This window comes from Malus domestica, chromosome 08 (assembly GCF_042453785.1).
Source record: "Malus domestica chromosome 08, GDT2T_hap1".
NCBI classification, from domain to species: domain Eukaryota; kingdom Viridiplantae; phylum Streptophyta; class Magnoliopsida; order Rosales; family Rosaceae; genus Malus; species Malus domestica.
The window spans coordinates 19,464,918-19,483,824 of NC_091668.1; the positions used below are offsets into that span (position 1 = coordinate 19,464,918).

At 39.2% G+C, this 18,907-nt stretch overlaps 1 protein-coding gene, 3 non-coding genes and 2 pseudogenes across 4 annotated transcripts; 2 read left to right on the top strand and 4 right to left on the bottom strand.

Annotated features, from left to right (window-relative positions):
* Positions 1 to 871: 871 nt before the first annotated feature.
* On the bottom strand, positions 872 to 990 carry LOC114819328 (5S ribosomal RNA). Its single transcript, XR_003766389.2, has one exon. It is a non-coding gene; the product is annotated as a 5S ribosomal RNA (ribosomal RNA).
* A 314-nt stretch (positions 991 to 1,304) lies between these two features.
* On the bottom strand, positions 1,305 to 1,423 carry LOC114819318 (5S ribosomal RNA). The gene has a single exon (XR_003766388.1). It is a non-coding gene; the product is annotated as a 5S ribosomal RNA (ribosomal RNA).
* A 303-nt stretch (positions 1,424 to 1,726) lies between these two features.
* Positions 1,727 to 1,845, bottom strand: LOC114819324 (5S ribosomal RNA; annotated as a pseudogene).
* Positions 1,846 to 2,150: 305 nt separating this feature from the next.
* LOC114819317 (5S ribosomal RNA) lies at positions 2,151 to 2,269 on the bottom strand. Its single transcript, XR_003766387.2, has one exon. It is a non-coding gene; the product is annotated as a 5S ribosomal RNA (ribosomal RNA).
* A 1,509-nt stretch (positions 2,270 to 3,778) lies between these two features.
* On the top strand, positions 3,779 to 18,838 carry LOC108172044 (small ribosomal subunit protein uS9m-like; annotated as a pseudogene).
* Positions 6,003 to 7,380, top strand: LOC139197977 (uncharacterized). Its single transcript, XM_070826192.1, has 2 exons — positions 6,003 to 6,264; positions 6,557 to 7,380. The coding sequence occupies exons 1-2, from the start codon at positions 6,082 to 6,084 to the stop codon at positions 7,028 to 7,030; spliced, it is 657 nt and encodes a 218-aa protein (XP_070682293.1). The 5' UTR covers positions 6,003 to 6,081; the 3' UTR covers positions 7,031 to 7,380.
* Positions 18,839 to 18,907: the final 69 nt, after the last annotated feature.

The following is an 18,907-nucleotide window of genomic DNA, read 5'->3' on the forward strand; positions in this document are numbered from 1 at the left end:
ACCCTGTAACCTTTACGCATATGCAAATCAGATCGGCTCCAAACGTTTGTACGAAACTCAAAAATATTAATCAAGACGATCCCTCGAAATTCAAAAAGATAGAATTGATAGTCTTTCACATTCCTTTCTTTCATCTCCCAATAAATTTTAATCAAGAGAATCCCTCGGAATTCAAAAAGATAGAATTGATAGTCTTTCCCCTTTCTTTCATCTCCCCAGAATTATTAACCAAGACGATCCCTCTCAACTTAAAAAGATAGAATTAATAGTCTTTCCCATTCCTTTCTTTCATCTCCTAAGAATTACTAATCAAGACGATCCCTTGAAATTCAGAAAGATAGAATTTATAGCCTTTCCCATTCCTTTATTTCATCCCCCAAGCACGAGACACGGTTACAAACAACACGCGCCACAAATAAGCAGCTAGAAATACGCAGAAAACAATTACGAAAAAAAAAAAAGGCCGGGGAGATGCAGCACGAGGACTTCCCAAAAGGTCACCCATCCTAGTACTACTCTCGCCCAAACTCGCTAAACTTCGGAGTTGGTATGATCGTGTCCGTTAGTCTTTGGCTTTTAATTGTATATAACCGTTTCTTTGACCATGACCCAATAAACTTTACGCATGTGTAAATCACATCGGCTCCAAACGTTCACACAAAATTTAAAATATAGAATTAATAGTTTTTTTCATCTCCCAAGAAACATTTATCAAGATGATCCCTTGAAATTCAAAAAGATAGAATTAATAGTCCTTCTCGTTCCTTTCATTTATCTCCCAAGCACGGGACTCGGTTCTAAACGACGCGCGCCACAAATAAGCCGCTCGAAATACGCAGAAAAGAATTAAGAAGAATAAAAAAAGGGCGGGGGGATGCAACACGAGGACTTCCCAAGAGGTCACCCATCCTAGTACTACTCTCGCCCAAACTCGCTTAACTTCGGAGTTCTTATGGGATCCGGTGCATGTGAGTTGGTATGATCGAATCTGTTAGTCTATGACTTTTGGTTGTATATAACCGTTTCTTTGGCCATTACCCCGTAACCTTTACGCATGTACAAATCACATTGGCTCCAAACGTTCGCACGAAATTTAAAATATAGAATTAATAGGTTTTTTCATCTCCCAAGAAACATTAATCAAGACGATCCCTTGAAATTCAAAAAGATAGAATTAATAGTCCTTCTCGTTCATTTCTTTCATCTCCCAAGTACGGGACTCAGTTATAAATGACGCACGCCACAAATAAGCCGCTAGAAATACTCAGAAAAGAATTACGAAAAATAAAAAAATGGTGGAGGGCGGGATGCAACACAAGGACTTCTCGGGAGGTCAGCCATCCTAATACTTCTCTCGCCCAAACTCGCTTAACTTCGGAGTTCTGATGGGATTCGGTGCATGTGAGTTTGTATGATCGCATCCGTTAGTTTATGACTTTAATAACTGTTTCTTTGGCCATGACCCCTTAACCTTTACGCATGTGCAAATCACATCGGCTTGAAACATTAGCACGAAATTTAAAATATAGAATTAATAGATTTTTTCATCTCCCAAGAAACATTAATCAAGACGATCCCTCGAAATTAAAAAAGATAGAATTAACAGTCCTTCTCGTTCCTTTCTTTTATCTCCTAAGCACGGGACTCAGTTCTAAACGACGCACGCCAGAAATTAACCGCTAGAAATACGCAGAAAAGAATTACGAAAAATAAAAAAAAAGGCGGGGGGATGCAACACGAGGACTTCCCAGGAAGTCACCCATCCTAGTACTTCTCTTGACCAAACTCGGTTAATTTCAGAGTTCTAATGGGATCCGGTGTATGTGAGTTGGTATGCTCGCATCCGTTAGTTTATGACTTTATATAACCGTTTCTTTTGCCATGACCTCGTAACCTTTACGCATGTGCAAATCACATTGGCTTCAAAAGTTCGCACGGAATTTAAAATATAGAATTAATAGGCTTTTTCATCTCCCATGAAACATTAATCAAGGCAATCCCTCGAAATTCAAAAAGATAGAATTAGTAGTCATTCTTGTTCATTTCTTTCATCTCACAAAGACGGGACTCGGTTATAAACGACAAACGCCACAAATAAGCCGCTAGAAATATGCAGAAAAGAATTACGAAAAATAAAAAAAAGGTGGGGGGGGATGCAACACGAGGACTTCCCAGGAGGTCACCCATCCTAATACTACTCTCGCCCAAACTCGCTTAACTTAGGAGTTCTGATAGGATCCGGTGCATGTGAGTTGGTATGATCGCATCCGTTAGTTTATGACTTTTAATAACCATTTCTTTGGACATGATCCCTTAACCTTTACGCATGTGCAAATCACATCGGCTTGAAACATTCGCACAAAATTTAAAATATAGAATTAATAGGTTTTTTCATCTCCCAAGAAACATTAATCAAGACGATCCCTCGAAATTCAAAAAGATAGAATTAATAGTCCTTATGGTTCCTTTCTTTTATCTCCCAAGCATGGGACTCGGTTATAAACGACACGTGCCACAAATAAGCCACTAGAAATACACAGAAAAGAATTTCAAAAAAAAAAAAAAAAGGTACGCGGGGGGGGGATGCAACACGAGGACTTCCTAGGAGGTCACCCATCCTAGTACTACTCTCGCCCAAACTCACTTAACTTCGGAGTTCCCATCCTAATACTACTCTCGCCCAAACTCGCTGAACTTCGGAGTTCCCATCTTAGTACTACTCTTGCCCAAACTCGCCTAACTTCGGAGTTCTGATGGAATGCGGTGTGTGTGAGTTGATATAATCGCATCCGTTAGTTTATGACTTTTAATAACCGTTTCTTTGGCCATGACCCCATAACCTTTACGCATGTGCAAATCACATCGGCTCCAAAAGTTCGCACAAAATTTAAAATTTAGAATTAATAGGTTTTTTCATCTCCCAAGGCCCGTCTATTATTAATTAATTATTCCAATTGGCACGCATAACTTTGTTTTTAGTTATTAATTTACACTATTACTTATCAGGAGCTTGTAGGATCTTGACTTGGTCAATGTGGGACTATGTTCCCTTTCCTTTCAAATTTTTATAATACCCAACGTTTATATGCAACAATGGAGCCACCGATGTCCAAAGGAAGCTTATGCCCTACCGATATCCCGACGAGTGTGAATGACAGATGTCACTCCCTCCACCAGCTGAGCTAGGAAACGCTGCAAACAAAGCATGGCAGATGTCACTCCCTCAACCTTCGGAAATATGCACTTTGTTACAATATAAATTTCTACTATATTTAAAAACTTTAACATTGGGGTTCAAATAAATTACACGTTCCCTTGATCTTTTGGTCCCACAAATTTGATGTTCTAAACTCCTAATATAATCTATAGGGAAAAGTGAGAAAAATTCCATGTGCATACTTCAATTCTAATTATTGTGCACAAGTCCCATCCTATCTGTTTTTTTTTTATATATATTTTCTACATTTTGTTCGATTTGCAAACATACATGGATTCTGAGTTTTGTCAGTTGAATGACTCTTTATATATTTGGTTGGAATTTCCCTTTAATCTTCTCTCAGGTGGTGTGCCCAAATGATGTTATACAGTTTGTATTAATGCATGTTGTACAAGGGATAAAAGCATTACATTTATCTGCTTCATCACCATGCTCTCTCGTCATCTATCCAAACAGTCACATTTCTCTCCCTAACCCTAATCTCCTCCAAGTTCCATCCATGTCCCCAACCCCAAAACCCTATTTTCACTACTTTCAGTCCAAGGTTCTTCTCCTGTGACGATGGAAAGGGTCCCTCCCAATCAGATGTTTGGAAACTTTCTCAAGAAACTGATATAAGTTTCGACCCTTTATTCGGAGAGCTTATGGGAAATTTCCAGGATTGCTGGAGTTAAGCCTGGCAAGGCCGATTCCGATTGGTTGAAAGTGGGATACAGCACAGGAATACAAGTATAGAGGAGATTAAGAAGGCTGAACAGGCTAAGAGGCTTGAGAAAGAGGAGCATGAGCTGACTGCTGTTCTCAAAGGTTAGTTCTTTTTCGTAAATTTCTGGATAACATTTGATATGCTTAAATGTAGGAAAGTGGATAGCTTAGTGGAACAACCTGTACTGTACTGTTGCCTTTTGGGTTGATTTGGGCATCAACCAATTGTATGTTTTGTTGTTGAGAGTTCTGCAAGTTCATTAAAATGTTGGTGTGTCTATTTTCCTGCTTTTGATTTTGGGAACTATAATACTAATTGTGCTCGTTTGGAAATGCAATCCTTAGGCAAATTCCAAGTGGATCCTGGAAAACCATTTGTAGTGTTTCCTGCAAGAAGCACATATCTGATGTTTCTTTCAAAAAACATTTAATGCTTTTAAAACCTAAAATCATTTCACCAAAAGTGTTTTCAGTCATTTTAAAAGCACTTAAAGTGGGAGGAGGAGTTAAAATTTGGCTTTCTCGAATTTTAGGTGCAAGCACTCCACATGGGATATTAATTTGGCTTTCTCGAATTTTGTAGCCTCCTCATAAATGGGGGTAAGGCTAGCCGACATTCACCTCTCCCAGACCCTGCGTAAAGCGGGAGCCTTGTGCACTGGGTACGACCTTTTTTATATGGTACTTTGTTTTGAATGCAGTTGCTTATCCATTTATCAGCTAGGTGATTCTTTAGATGTTATACTGATTCAGTATGGTAGCTGCAGGTCCGAATCATGCATTTGGTGAGCTTATTGCTGCATCTGCAATCACAGATGAAATGCTTTGACACTTTGATTGCATTGAAGGATTTTCAAGGGATAAAAGGATTGCCCCCTCTATCAGAGATTGAAGACATTAATTATGAAAAAATACAAGAAAATCCTCAAGAGTTGAAATAGAGCGTCAGAAACAGGAGGACGTTGCCAAAGCAAGAGTGAGAACACTAGACGACAAGGGGAGAGCTTATGGAACAGGAAGAAGGAAATGCAGTGTAGCACGTGTTTGGATTCAACCCAGTAATGGTAAATTCACGATTAATGATAAACAATTCGATGCCTATCTTCCAATGCTTGATCATCGCTCTGCTCTCTTCCGACCTTCCTCTAAGACAAAAACGTTGGGCATTTGGGACATCAATTGTACTGTTCAAGGAGGCGGCACCACAGGTAAGCCCAAGTTTGTTGCTACACACTTTATTTTAATTTATATCTCACTTTATTTTAATTTATATATTTAACTTTTTCCTTGAGAGCAAGTCCACCCATGGTGGTTGCTCGGGGGACAGGCTCCAGGAAAGGGCCCGATGGCCGGTTGGTAGGCCTCCAGCCTTGGAGAGCCCGAGTGAGGGTGGGAGCCCGAGGGCCACGGGGGTGGGGAATCGACAGGCCTGTGGCCCGAGGTCCGTGACGTCAGGCCTGGGTTCGGCCTTTTATTTTTATTTTTTTTGTGTCAGGCGCGTGCCCCTCACTCGCGAGTGGGGGCGCATCGCCTGACAGGAATTCAGGGCACGGGCCCGTGCGCCCAGAAAACCCAGTTACCGTTGGGAAGCCACGTGGCTTCCCACGGTCCGTTCAATTCTAACGACTCTTTAATACGAGCCGTCCGATTTGTAACGGTAATAAAAAAAACCTAATTTTATATCAACCGTTCGATCTAAGATCAACGGTTGATATTAATCTGCTTTATAAATTAAAAAAAATAGAAAAAATAGCTTTAAAATTAAGAAAAGTTACTGTTGTGACACGTGGTACAATCTGGAGTGTTGGAATTCAAATTTTTTAAAATCCAACGGCAGAGATTAATTATTTGAATAAAAATTAAAAAAAATTGTAAAAAATTCGAAAAAAATTGTAAAAAATGTGAAAAAAATTTGTGAATTTTTTATTTTTTTTTTTTACTTTTCTATAAATACCACTTCTTCTCCATCTACCTTACACTACAATTTCATATTTTATCAACTACTTTCAATCAAATTCCTATCTTTCTCTCAAAGTTTCAATCCAATTTTTTTCCACAAAATGACTACCGATGCAGGTACGAATTGGTCGCTTCTTGAAGATGTTGCGTTGTGCACTAGTTGGGTTGAAGTTACTCATAATTCCCTTACGGGTAATGAGATGCAGTTGCAAGAAATGTGGAGTTTAATTCATACCAAATTTCTTGAGCAAATGAGTGGGAAAAGAACCAAAGAATCGATGTCCAGTCGTTGGAAAATACTTAGCCATTCCTTTAGTACGTGGAGAGATGCCTTGACACAAGCTAGTAGTAATGTTCGAAGTGGGGCAAATTATGCGGATGAGGTAAGAATATATTATAATTATTTGTTTGTATTATTATTTTGTTACCTAATTTGATTATAATTATTTGTTTGTATTATTTATTTATTACCTTAATTCATTATTATTATTTGTTTGCATTATTTATTTGTGACCTAATTTCATTATTATTATTTGTTTGTATTATTTATTTGTTACATAATAATTTCATTATTATTATTTGTTTGTATTATTTATTTGTGACCTAATTTCATTATTATTATTTGTTTGTATTATTTATTTGTTACCTAATAATTTCATTATTATTCATTTGTAGCAACTTCAAGCACAAGCATGGTATGCTGCCAAAATCAAATCAAGAAACAAATCATTCCACCGGTGGAAATGTTGGAATATTGTTAAAGATTGTCCTAAATTCAAAGTTGTGCCTGTTGGTCAAGAAGTATGCATGAATATCACCCCTCTACACAACACCTTTGTACACAGCACCCCTCCACACTCTACACCCGATCATGGCTACCATGTTGATGAAGAAGATGGAGAAGAAGTGCCTGAAACGCCCATTCCTGAACAAGCGTCGGGGTCGACCCGTTATTCAATTAGGCCTCAAGGTAAGAAGGCTTCAAAGAGGAAAGGGAGTGCTTCCAAGAATGATTATGGAAAGTACATGCAAGAACTTGCTTATCAAGGTGAATTGACGTTGGCGTGGGAATTGGCGAAATATGAGGCTGAAAAGGCTAGAGATGAGGCAAAAGCTGCAGCTATTCAACAAGCATTTCAAGCTGAATAGAGGGAAAGAGAGCTACTTAGGCAAGAAAGGGAGTTGCTTAGAGAAGAAAGAATTGCACAACGAGATCGTGACATTATGAACACGCGTTTAGAAGGGATGTCTCCAAATTCTAAATATTTTTGGCAGTCGGAGAAAGCGGATGTGGTGCAAAGGAGGCGTGCAAAAGAAGCGAGATCAAGACAAGATGGTCCTAGCACAACAAGACAAGATGATCCTAGCACCACAGATTGGTTAAGTGATGATGAATAGGGTACTTTTTGTAATCGGAGCCCATAGTTTTCCAATCACTTTGGGTTGTAATTTATTATTTATGTTGTTTCCAATTTATTGAAGTTAGTACTTTATTTAAAGTGAGAGTACATTTATTTAATTTCGTAATATATTTATCATAATAATAGAATCTTTATTCATCAAATTGTTCACGTATAATGAAATTATAAAACACACCAAATAAAACTAAAAAACTCACCAATTGGAATTACATAAACACACCAAAGAAAATTACATAAACATACCAAATAATAAAAAACTCACTACAAAAAACACACCAAATAAAATTACATAAACATACCAAATAATTCACACCAAATAAAATTACATAAACATACCAAATAATAAAAAATTCACTACAAAAAACACACCAAATAAAATTACATAAACACACCAAATACAAACAAACATACTAAATAAACTTAAGTATCTTTAGCTTGTTTCAATGCCCACTGGTGCTCTATCAAGTCAATTTGCCGATTATTGTGCATAGATGACCTTTGAAGTGTAGTATATCGTTGAATGACCCTTTCATTGTAACGTCCATCCCTTTCTAATGGCTCGTGTTGCATGGGTTCTTCGGCTATCTGAAGGTTGAACATTCAGATTGGTTAAACAATTCTTCCTCTTGCTGATCGATTTCCCACATCATCCTTGATGAAGAAGAAGCAGAAACTATGAATAATGAGATAGAGATATTGAGAAAATTGGTGTGAGATTTGTGAGGATGGATGGTGGATTATATGGACGATTCAGAAAGGATTGGATTGTAGATAAGGCCACGTGGCATGCCGTCATTCGTTAAAAATCTGATCGAAATCTATCCTCAAAGATTCTGAAAAGATAATGACACATGGCACGATCGTATTGGATAAAAATCTTATCGAAATCGATCTTCAATAATTATCTTTTAAGATAATGACACGTGGCGCAATTTTGAATGAGTTAAAATCTGATCGAAATCTATTGTCAAAGATTCTCAAAAGATAGCGACACGTGGCACGATGACATTGGATAAAAATCTTATCGAAATCCATCGCTAAATAATTGTTTTTTTTATAAAATGACACGTGGCGCAACGAGAATGATTTAAAAAATCTTATCCGAAATTACAAATAATTTTATTTTGTATTATTTAAACAAACAAAAAAAAACTAATATTTTATTGCCTATTGTCAGGGGAAAGGGCTCCAAGGGTGGAGATGCAAATGGCAATTACTGTTCATTAAGGGCAGTTACTATTCATTAAAGTCAGTTACTGTTCAATAGGGTGGATTCAATAGTGGATTGCCAGGGGGAGGGCTCCATGGGTGGAGTTGCTCTGATATTGACTTGTTTGAGATCCACTTCAACTGTTGTTTCCCTCTGTTATCCATGAACTTGCAATTCTATTGCTTTATATGCCAAAAATAAGCTACATCTACGTGTACCTACTAAAGAGACACATCATCCTCAGTCAACTCAACAATGCCAGTTAGATTCTAATTCATCAATACAGTCAGCAATTACTTAGTGTAGAAGTCTTGTTTATTGTAACTAATCATAGTTTAAGGTTAATTAGTTACATTAGTTAATATCTAATCTTTATTAGTTGACTTGTATAAATATCATCATGTAAAATCAGTTTCAATCAATGAGAAATATCTTTCTAAATATGGTATCATCCCTTTTTGCTTAACCGCCTCTCTCTCGATCTTCTTCTCCCTCGCTTCCTGCAATTTCTGCACCTTTCGTGCTCGCCGATCTCTGTAATCTATGTGATCTGCAACTTCTGTGATCTACAATCTCTGTGATCTTTACGTTCTCTGCAATCTTTGCGATCTTTGTGCGCTCTTTGATCTCTGCGATTTCTTCAATTTGCGATCTCTAATCTTCGATTTCTCTTAAATCTTGGCCGATCTTCTCCTCTATGTGATCTACAGTAACAATGACATCGTCGACCTCCTCTCCGGCGAATCCTGAAGTTCTTGCCCTAAATTTTACTCCGATGAACCCTAATTTTGGTACAGTTCCTTCTTCTCCCTCAATTTCTTCCATTTCAATACAGAATATAAGCTGTATGGTTCCTATGAAGCTCAAACGAGACAATTACCTCGTCTGGAAGGCATTATTTGCCTCGATCTTTCGTCGATATAAGCTTACAGAAATTGTTGATGGCTCTGAGGTTTGTCCCTCGCCATTTGTTCTTGATGAATTTGGCAAGAACACTGGAATTCCAAACCCAAACTTTGATTTATGGTATGAAAAGGATCAAAATATCCTTATTTGGCTGAATTCTACACTTTCAGAAGATCTTATCCCTTTCACAGTTGGTGTTCAATCCTCTCGTGAACTTTGGCTCACTCTTGAGCAATGCTTCGGAGGTGTCTCAGCCACTCACATCCATCAGCTTCGATCTCGCATTCATTCTGTTCAAAAGGGAGATCTACCTATTTCAGAGTATATTCAACTCATCAAGAACCTTTCTGATGCACTCATGGATGCAGGAGCTCCAATCTTGGAGAGTGATCTAATTGCGATCACACTACAAGGCCTTTCGAATGATTATGAGTCATTCATTGACTCAATTATGCTCCGTATCTCATCCACCTCTCTGGATGAATTACATGGATTGTTGATCAACAAAGAGGTGTTTGTGAATCGCAAAAAGAAGTCTATTGCCTTTTCTGTCTCTGAACCTTTTCAGGCTTATGCAGCCCAATATTTTCAGCCTCAACCCCTTCTTCTTCCTACACCACAGAGTTATGCTCCACACAATTCTGATGGCACTCACTATCATGGTAAAGGTCATTTTCGGGGTAACAACTATCATGGGAATTATCGAGGCAATTACAGAGGCAATGCTAATATCTTCAATCGCAATCTAGAGGCTATAATCACAACTCTAGAGGACTTTTATCTGGTAGTCATTCTGGTCACAAATCTCCTTGTCAAATCTGCCATTATTCGGATCATGAAGCTATTGATTGCTTCAAAAGAATGAATCATGCCTTTGTTGGTAAAGTGCCTCTTGCAAAACTGGCAGCTATATGTGCTCAGACCAGTTACAAACCTTCTGCTCCTACTTGGCTCATGGACTCTGGAGCTACATCACATATTACCAATGATGTTTCTGCCATTTAATCTCCAGTGCCATACAATGGTCAAGACAAGGTCTATATAAATGATGGTCAAGGTATGCCAATTCATCACATTGGTACTGCCACTCTTAGTACTCATATTACTAATTTTCGTTTAAATAATGTTCTTCATGTCCTTGCAATGAAGCATAATCTTCTATTTGCTTATCAATTCCTACGAGATAATCACTGCAAATTAACCCTTGATTATGATGGATCTGAAATCAAGGATCGTATTTCGGGGATGATGCTTTTTCAGGGGCCAGTTAAACATGGCTTCTATCCGTTTCAAGGCACACCAACTGCAATTAACTCTCATTCTGCACTTATTAGCACTAAAGCTCCATTACAAGTTTGGCACAACAGGCTTGGTCATCCATCATCTGCCATCTTCATAAAGACTTTAAATAATAGTTATATTGCTTATACTGGTAAAAAGATCACTTCTTTCTTTTGTTTAGATTGTGCAATTGGCAAGAATCACAAATTGCCATTTACTACTAGTGTTAGTTCAGTGTTTGTTGCTTTAGAACTTGTGCATTGTGATGTTTGGGGACCTGCCCCTACATCTTCTGTTAGTGGTTATCGGTACTATGTCTTGTTTGTTAATGAGTTTACAAAGTATAGTTGGCTCTTTCCATTGGAACTGAAATCTGAAGTGTATTCCATCTTTGTTCCTTTCAAGAGCTATGTAGAAAACTTGATTGGGAATAAAATCAAAGTTCTCAGAACTGATTCAGGGGGTGAATTTACTAGTTCTAATTTCAAATATTTTCTGCTACAACATGGTATTATGCATCAGTTTTCTTGTCCTCACACACCAGAACAAAATGGTTGTGCAGAAAGGAAACATAGACATCTCACAGAAACTGCTTGAACCCTTCTTACTGCATCAAAGGTTTCCCATAAATTCTAGGCTGAGGCATTCTCCACTACCTTGTATTTGATCAATCGGCTTCCAATATCTGGTCTTGTAGTCTCTCTATGGGAATTGTTATTTCACAAGTCTCCAAATTACTCCAAACTTAAAGTTTTTGGATGTAGTTGTTATCCTTGGCTTAAACCATATACTACTTCTAAGTTGGATGGTAAAAGTGTTCAGTGTGTTTTTCTGGGCTATAGCTTGCAACACAAAGGTTATAGATACCTTGGATCCTCTCATATCCAGGGTATATATCTCCAGACATGTCTTATTCAATGAAAAACACTTTCATTTTCATGATTTTAAACCTTCAACTGTGCCATCCTCACAGCCACAAATCCCTCATCTACCTATATTCACACTTCCATTTCCAATTCCCTGCCACACACAAACCTCATTATCACAGTCAACTCCCTTAACTTCAGCCAGCTTTCCACGTATCCCCTATTTCTTCAAGGTCTGATTCATTACCCCTATTTCTTCCTCACCTTTACCATAACCACATATTCCCACAAACACTCATTCTATGATAACTCGATCTAAAGCTGGGATTTTTAAACCAAAGGCCTTGGCAGCCACTAAACATCCCCTTGACCTTTTACACTTTGTTCCCACTACTTACCTTCAAGTCTCCAAACATGATCATTGGAACAAAGCCATGGCTGAGGAGTTTCAAGCACTACAATCTACAGGAACTTGGTCACTTGTTCCTTCCTCTCCCCATCAGAATCTGGTGGGTTCTAAATGGGTATTCAGAGTTAAAAGGAAGCCAGATGGCACTGTGGACAAGTACAAAGCCCGTTTAGTAGCCAAAAGGTTCCATCAACAAGAGGGGATTGATTTTAAAGAAACTTTCAGTCCCGTTGCCAAACCAGTTACTATCAGGATTCTTTTGACTTTAGCAGTGCAGTTTGATTGGTTCTTAAACCAATTGGATATTAGTAATGCATTTCTACATGGAACACTAAAGGAGGAAGTCTTTATGTAACAACCTCTGGGGTTTATTGATCAATCCAAACCATCTTATGTCTGCAAGCTCAACAAATCCCTATATGGACTAAAGCAAGCCCCCTAGGGCATGGTATGACAAGCTATATCAGACTTTGATTTCTCTTGGTTTTCACAATTCTACATCAGATTGTTCTCTGTTTGTTACATATTAGCCTGCTCTTGTTATTGTCCTTGTATATGTTGATGATATCCTAGTGATTTGACCTAATGCACAAATCTGTCAAGCTTTCATTCATAAGCTCAGTAAACTAGTTCCAGTAAAAGACCTAGGCCCTTTGCACTATTTCCTGGGTTTAGAAGTTCACAAAAACTCAGAAGGACTCTTTCTCTCCCAACATAAATATGCAGTTGATCTTCTACTCAAAACAAAAATGGATGGTAGCAAACCTTGTGCTACACCTCTTGGTACTCACAAATTGGATCATAATGGTACACTTTTGTCTAATCCATATGAATACAGATCCATTGTTGGAGCATTGCAATACTTGACTTGGACTCGGCCTGATCTCTTTTTTGTTGTAAACCAACTTTGTCAGTTTTTAGATTGTCCAATAAAGACACATTTTCAGGCTACTAAAAGAGTTCTAAGATTTCTCAAAGGTACTGTTGATGAAGGTCTTTGGTTCAAGAAAAGTTCCCTGCATTTCACTGCCTTCTCAGATGCTGATTGGGCAGGATGTGTGTTTGATAGACGCTCTACCAGAGGCTACTGTGTTTACATTAGGAGTAATCTCATTAGTTGGAGTGCAAAGAAGCAACACACTGTTGCTTGTTCCTCCACAGAAGCTGAATATCGATCGTTGGCAGACACATCTGCTGAGATTACTTGGGTATGAAAACTTTTCAAGGACATCGCCTTTCCTCTGTCTAAGGTTCCAGTACTTTGGTATGACAATGTATCTGCCATCTCTTTAGCATCTAATCCGGTCTTCCATGCTAAAACTAAATACGTGGAAATTGATTATCACTACATTCGGGAACTGGTCCTAGCTTATCTTCTCTCAGTTCAATTTGTTCCTAATCACAATCAAATTGCAGATATTCACACTAAATCATTATCCAAAGCTTGATTTCAGCTTCTCAAATCCAAGCTTTCACTTGGTGCTCCTCCGTTCAGCTTAAGGGGGTGTAAAGAGACACATCATCCTCAGTCAACTCAACAGTGCCAGCTAGGATCCAATTCATCAGTATAGTCAACAATTACTTAGTGTAGAAGTTTTGTTTGTTGTAACTAATCATAGTTTAAGGTTAATTAATTATGTTGATGCATAAAACCGGAGGTCTTAGAACAACGTAAATCCGACCGTGAATCTGCAAGAAAGTAAAGAACATAAGATGTATCGTGGTTCACCCCAATGTTTGGGCTACGTCCACACTGATGTTGATATTGTTTCACTCTGAATGATGAATATACAAGAAGGCTAGAGACAGTGTGGTCTTTAGCCTATTTTCTCTCTAGCCCATTTTCTGTGTGCTCTCTTCCCATGGCCTCAATCTTGGCCTCCCCTAATGAGGAGGGTGAGAAGTCCTTTTATAGAATAAGGGCTCCTCACTTATTACATATTTGCCCCTTCATTTATTACATAATTACATTGGAGTCCCCCGAGTATTTATACGAGATCTAAATACGGATGCCCTAAATATGGTACAAACAGTAGTCCCCCAAGTCTTCAGTTAAGAGAGTTTTTTGGCTGGAGACTTGAAATTCAGTCCATGTGTAGGTCGAAGTAACTAGATGTCGTCTAAAACTGATACTCGATATGAGGCGGTGCCCAATGTGTAATGATGTTCAACTAGAAGTAGCACATGTTGCGAGGCTGCTTGGCTTATGGTTTACGTTTCCTTGGTTGGTTCGGCTTGTGGCGTTGAAGGTGAGGGAGTCCCTTTTACAGAATAAAGGCTCGCTCCTCAATACATAAATGATGGGCTAGAGTTGATGCTCGCAGCGAGGCGGTTACTCAGTAAGGGGCGATGCTCTCTAATGATGGTGAGAGAGTCACTTTTTATAGAATAAGGGCTCGCTCCTCAATACATAAGTGATGGGTTAGAGTGATGTTTGTGGCGAGGCGGTTGCTCAGCAGACAGCGATGCTCTCTAATGATGGTGAGGGAGTCCATTTTATAGAATAATGGCTCGCTCCTCAATACATAAGTGATGGGCTAAGAGTCTCTCTCTCTAATGAAGGTGAGGGAGTCCCTTTTATAAAATAAGGGTTCGCTCCTCAATACATGAATAATGGGTGCTCTATATATAGTACACTATAAATAATGGGTTAAGTCCCCTAAGTATTTTTCATGAGGCCCAGTTACGAAAGCCCAATATATGGTACATAGTGTAGTCCCCCAAGTCTTCAGTCAATAGAGTATGTTTGCTGGAGACTTCAAATTGAATCCATGTATGGGCCGAACTGGCAGTTGTTCGGAGGCGGTATTTGTATACCCTGCACTGAAGCTTTGTAGGTGAAGCTTTGCAAGTGAAGCTTTGAAACCGGAGCTTTTGTAAATGAAGCTTTTGAAGTTGGAGCTCTGTAAATGAAGCTTTCGAAGCTGACTGACATGAGTAATGCTCATGAATGTTTATGTTGATTGACATAAGTGATGCTCATGGATGTTGACATGAGTGATGCTCATGAATATTAACTTGAGTGATGCTCATGAATGATGGTCATGAATGTTTATGTACGAGTGATGCTCATGAATGTTTATGTATGATTGACATGAGTGATGCTCATGTATAATTTTGGAGTACTAGACGTACTTTTGATCACCTAGTTAGTGATAATAGCGGTAGGCTGTCGAATAATTTTAGAGTACTGGACGTACTTTTGATCACCTGGTTGGTTATAATAGCGGTAGGCTGCCGAATAATTTTAGAGTACTGGATGTACTTTTGATCACCTGGTTGGTGATGATAGCGGCAGGCTGTCGAATAATTTTAGAGTACTGGGCGTACTTTTGATCACCTGGTTGGTGATAATAGAAGGTGAACTTTAAGTGGAGGGATGGAGGTTGGAGTTTGAATTGCTTTCGGTGCACCTGGCACCATCATTACTTCTTCTTTTCTTTTTTTTATTCCACTCTTCCTCTTTTCCTTTTTTTTATTTATTTTCTTTCTTGCTCTTTCTTTTTCAGAGTGGTGTCTGCCACTATAATTCCATTCCTTTTTATTTATTTTTTTTGTAATTGCTTTTGGTGCACCTGACACCATCATTACTTCCTCTTTTCTTTTTACTTTCAGAGCGTCAGGGTTGGCAGAGCCCATATGCAGACTTGCTTTTGCTTTTTTTCTTTCCACAGCGTCATGATTGATTCTTTCTCCTTTTTCTTTTTCTGCGTAGGCGCAGTGGACGAAGACATGCCTATTCTGATCCCTTTTCCGGCAAGCCCACTTGACAGCGGATTCAATGGCAGCCAGTGGAGGAGCCCTTGTGTATCATGTTGCCACACACAAATAAGAATGCCCTGAAAACTCAGGATTTCTTGGTGGCAGTTTATCTGGCCAAGAAGGCCACCCGCCAACGAAAAAACCCTCACAGATTTCAGTATACGAAGCCTCCATACTCCGCAATCTCCGTAGCGCCGAGAAAAAGTGAACAAAATACAAATAGGGGCTGAACATTATAATCGACCAAATGGGGAAACTCCCATCTGGGTTCTTCCCCAGCAGCATGGGAAGGTCTATGGATGGGTGAGTAGCAAGTGAAACCAACGCGGATACAAGAGAGGTGTACAAAAATGGTATCGAAAACACAGTGAAACCAGAGCTTCTGAGGAAAGCAAATAACGAGAACAAGATTGCTGCTTTCAACCCTATCAGAATTGATAGACCCACACCCATCTTTGCTACTGAATGCCCAAATGCGCCACTGCTAGGTGCTTGAAAGTCCTGAAAGAGGGTAGGGGCAAACAAAAATTACAAAACCATGGCAAACAAAGATTGCAGCTTTCCCCCCACCATATCTACCGGTAAAATCCTCATTGATTTGCTTCGAGGAAGGCAATAGGAACTTGTCGACCAACCGCCTTAACTGCACTTACACAATATGTGAAGCCAATATCGACGAGGTAGTTGAAGGTGTGGCCGTCGCAGTTGGAGGTGAACTTGTTGTTAGTGGCCGGAAGTTTCTAGAGGTACTGGGAAGTTATGATGGTGAAGTTTCCAGTGAATTCCTTGTACTTTGCGAGGATCACCATGCCGCACACCACGAAGCTGTAGATCAACGATTGTTGCCCCGTGGATTTGATCCCTGAAGCTTGCCTTATGAAAAAGGAAGTGAAGATTCCGGTTGCGGATGAGAGAGGCAGCAGAGGGTTTGAGGGTTTTTTTTTTGTTGGAGAGGGTCGCAATTTGAGGGTCCAAACTGGTGAGGTGGTTCGTCGTCAGGTCTAACTTTGTTAGACTCGGCGGTAACTCGATCGAGTCGAGGTCGTGGAGCTGGAAGTTGGTGAGATCGAGGACCGTCGAGGACGGATCGTCGTCCACCGTCTGATCATCGTGATCTACGGGATTCTGACCCGGCGGTAGTGCTTCAGTCTGATCATTCGTTTTTTCATAAGGACACCTAAACTAGTTACAGCACGGACAAGGTCATGGATCGATCCGCTCCGCTCCAACTTATGAACTTTACTCTTGTAATCCGGGTTATCCTTGTCCCCCTTGGCAATGACAAAGCCAAGCTCAGCCCCTACACCTGCTCTCAAGCCAGATGCCTCGATTTTCTCACGAAGGTCGCCACCTGATACAGCTGCTGCCGTCGCTGTTTGGTCCATTTAAACAAAAAACAAAAGTGTTTAAAAAGCAAAGGAAATTACTAGTACAGGTTGGACCTTGGATTTCAATAACAGTGGCTGTGAAGGACGTTCGGCGGTCGCGAAATGGGTGGGATGTGGTGAAGTTGGGTAACTCATGGCTTCTTTTCTCAGGAAGCAGCAAAACGTAGAGTTTTTGTGTAGACACAAATTTGTGAGTTGCAGATCTTCCAGAAATGAATAAAGAGAGAGAGAAATGGGTTTTTGGATGGTTTTTTAAACTGCACAGAGTCTGCGAAGGTTTTCTGGAAAAGCCCAAAGAGTGAGGTTTTCTAGGTTCTTGGGTTTCTGCAGTTTCATGGTGGTGAGATAAAAAATGAAAGAGAACCGACATAGCTTTTCGTGTCGCTTCCCACAGACGGCGCCAAATGTTGATGCACAAAACCGGAGGTCTTGGAACAATATAAATCCGACCGTAAATCTGCAAGAAAGTAAAGAACACAAGATGTATCGTGGTTTACCCAATGTTTGGGCTACGTCCACACTGATGTTGATACTGTTTCACTCTGAATGATGAATATACAAGAAGGTTAGAGGCAGTGTGCTCTCTAGCTTATTTTCTCTCTAGCCCATTTTCTGTGTGCTCTCTTCCCATGGCCTCAATCTTGGCCTCCCCCCAATGAGGAGGGTGAGTGGTCCTTTTATAGAATAAGGGCTCCTCACTTATTACATATTTGCCCCTTCATTTATTACATAATGACATTTGAGTCCCCCGAGTATTTATACGAGATCTAAATACGGAGGTCCTAAGTATGGTACAAACAAGTTACATTAGTAAATATCTAATCTTTATTAGCTGACTTGTATAAATATCATCATGTAAAATCAGTTTCAATCAATGAGAAATATCTTTCTAAATACCTACATGCCAGAAAACCACTACGTCTACGTGTACCTACACTGCTAGACTCTCATGGAAAACAAATTTTTGTCCAGTTCCATATGTTAATAAAGCTTTTCCTCCCCGCTCTCATGGAGTCAAATGAATGCTAGTGGCCTTTTCTTACTAGGCTAATTGTGGTTAGATTTCCATTTCACATTAGATAATTAAACTGGAAGAGAGCAGAGGCAAAGTGGAGACAATTGGAGCCAAAATCCTGACAGAATTACATACGAATTGATTGTAGATTTTAAAGATTGTTTTATGGTATTTTTTAGGCTAGCTCTTTTTCCTATATAGTAGTTAGGTACAAAGATACTGCTACATTGTGCACATTGTTACTGTTAACGTTGAAACCCTTTTTAATGAACAATGTTTAATATGTTCATTATGTTTATTCTTTGCGTAAATGTATTTGTCTGTTAAATATGGAACATTAAAAAGGTATTTTGTCCAGGTCAAGTTGGAGCAATTCAATTAGGAGTGATCAGGGCTTTGCAAAATTGGGAACCCGGCTTGCGTCCTGCATTAAAAGAATGTAAATATTTCTCCTCCCCCTTTTTCCGCTGGTTATTTATGTTTTATAGGGAGAAACTGATCTTAACCTTGCAAGATTGTCGATTGTACTGATTTGTTTTCTTTTACACGATTTTGTATAGCTACGTGTTCTTTGCTTGCTAACCTAGCAATTCATTTGTCTTTCCAGCTGGTTTCTTGACAAGGGACTTGCGTGTGGTGGAAAGGAAAAAACCCGGAAATGCAAAGGCAAGTAAGAGTTTCCAATGGGTTAAGCGTTGATAAATTGCTCCGAGCTTGTTTTTCTGCGAAGTTTTGTATTGGAATATCAAGTATAATTTACTGCAATTG